Source organism: Palaemon carinicauda, chromosome 37 (assembly GCF_036898095.1).
Source record: "Palaemon carinicauda isolate YSFRI2023 chromosome 37, ASM3689809v2, whole genome shotgun sequence".
Lineage (NCBI taxonomy): Eukaryota > Metazoa > Arthropoda > Malacostraca > Decapoda > Palaemonidae > Palaemon > Palaemon carinicauda.
In genome coordinates this window covers 67960805-67963304 of record NC_090761.1, presented here as the reverse complement: position 1 = coordinate 67963304, position 2500 = coordinate 67960805, and the positions used below count along the sequence as shown (strand labels likewise).

Here is a 2500-nt window from a genome sequence, read left to right as displayed (position 1 = left end):
GCACGAGTTTGTGTTGATTTTCATCTAAATATATATATACATAAATGTATATATATATATATATATATATATATATATATATATATATATATATATATATATATATATATATATATATATATATACTTAATAGTTAATTTTAACTCAAACTCAATTGTGTTTGTAACGCAAAATATCTTTTATATTCTTAATGATTATCAGCAAATATCAGACAATGTACTTCCAAGGTTTAAACGCCAAACCCGAACTAAGGAGAATGAGAGAAGTCATAAATCTGTTTTCTATCAGGAAAATAAAAATTCACTATTATTAAAAAAACATAAGTTAACTCAATTGAGATATTATCAGTTTTGGAATTTAATTCCCTCATTAAATTTACGAGATATGTTCATTTATGTTAGTTTTTATGAAATCCTCTACTCATTTTCTGATATCTTGTATTTCTAAAAAACACGACCGGATTCACCGGAAACAATTCCAACTTTGTCCGGATTAGCTAAAACCAAAAATGGATTGGGTTTAAGAATAAGTAAAATCAAATGAACATCAACAACATGCTTGAAAAAAGATTATACATGCATCAAGAACATTAGATTTCTTACCTATTTACGGCAGGACAATCTGACTTAACAATTAATTACAAGAAACAGATGTCTTCAGACACTAACACTAAGACACTAAGCATTGTTATTTTCATATTTACATGTTTTTGGTTATTTGTGTTTTAGTCGATCCATGCATTGAAGCATCAAAACTATACACAATTTTACATTTTTAGACTAGTATTGAACGTGATGTATAATTTTAAGACATCAAAATTATACAATGTTATTCATTTTAAGAATTTAGAACTGTACAAGATCTCATATTTTCAATTCCCAAACAAATCATTGTGTTAGTATATATTTTAAGAGACAATAAGTACTACTGTAGAAAAAGACGAAGCATCAGATATATACAATGTTATTTATACCTTAGAATGCGACCATAATAAACTAAATTTCACAAATATCACGAAAGATGGGGTTAGGAATGGCAAAATGCAAAGATAATTATTAATACACTTTTGAGCTGAAAAACTTGATAGCATTAGAAAAAGGAGGGGCAAAGAGCAAAGATGATTTAATACCTTCTTGAACTGAAAAACTCGATAGCGTTAGAAAAAAATAAGGACAAAATGTAAACATAACTATTAATCTACTTTTGAATTGAAAAACTCGATAGCGTTAGAAAAAAAGGACAAACTGTAAACATAACTATTAATCCCTCCTTGAACTAAGAACCTTGGCTTGCATCTCACCTGGCATGATGGCTCGGGCCACATCGAAGACATTGAGAGCCCTGCCCATGTCGACAGATCGAAAAGCCGCGTCTAATCTCTTGGGATCCCTCATGCCAGCTTCCAGGTCCCTGTACACTCTGTCGTAAGAAGCGGTCAGGTTGAGGAACCTGGCATTGACTCTTCTGCGAGATGAGGCAGCCGAGGATAACGCAGGATAAGTAAGTAGAAAGACGGTCAGCAGGAGGGATGGTGAAGACCAGATTCTGAACAGTATAGTTTTCGGATTTATGGCCGCGAAGCTCTTCCAGGATGGTGGAAAAGATTTGAATAGGGAGGGTGACCGTGGCGATGATGATGATGATGGTGATGGTAGGGGCGATTGTGAAGAGCAGTCTGCATTTAATGATAACATATCTTCATGCGAGACTCCGCTACTCTTTTTGTTATTTGTTGATGAGCTTCTCCGGTGTCTCGTCATTTTGAGAAGGTGTCGATTTCTGGAATCTGAAATAAGGAAGAAGAAAATATGTCAGTGAAAGGAAACATAATACGAAGTAATTTTTTATTTTTTTTTTCCTTTTTTTTTTTTTTTTTTGTTTTTTGTAAACAACTTGAGACGTAAACACGAAGTCATTTTACTTTTACCAGTTGAGACTTTACTGAATTCTACCACACAATATCAACGGAGATCACTATCTTTTCTTAACCATATTGTTATAATTAATTCATTCTGAAAGTAACATTTATCTATCCCTTTTTGTATCCCCATGCTTAACAAAGCTGTACATGTCAGGGACACCGATACTAGGTAGGTTTGCAGTGAGCGATCAGACTAAAGTCTTCCACCATCAAACCGCAGTGACTAGCGGGATGATAAAAATGGCTAGACCCCAGACATGAATAGGGGCATGTCTGAGGCATTTATCCTCTAGTGGACTATAAACGGCTGCGTTTGTTTTGTTTGATATGCAGTTCAAATTATATATATATATATATATATATATATATATATATATATATATATATATATATATATATATATATATATATATATATATATGTATGTATATATATATATATAAACTGTCTGAAAGGCTAAGACATTTTTAAAGACTGATAGTGGAAGAACAGTAAGTGGTCAGACGAAGAATGTGCGTGAATTTCAGTATATAAAACAGGAAGAAGGGAGAATATACGAATAAAGAGAAGTAATAAGAG

At 32.2% G+C, this 2500-nt stretch overlaps 1 protein-coding gene across 5 annotated transcripts in view; it reads right to left on the bottom strand.

Moving 5' to 3' along the window:
• The window catches only part of LOC137629760 (proclotting enzyme-like), a 236224-nt gene that overhangs the window by 111093 nt on the left and 122631 nt on the right, over nt 1–2500 (bottom strand). For all 5 annotated transcript variants that reach the window (XM_068361373.1, XM_068361372.1, XM_068361376.1 and 2 more), the window contains one exon: nt 1301–1786. In XM_068361373.1, coding sequence (XP_068217474.1) covers nt 1301–1760 — 460 coding nt within the window. In that variant the 5' untranslated portion in view covers nt 1761–1786. The remainder of the gene's footprint in view (nt 1–1300; nt 1787–2500) is intronic.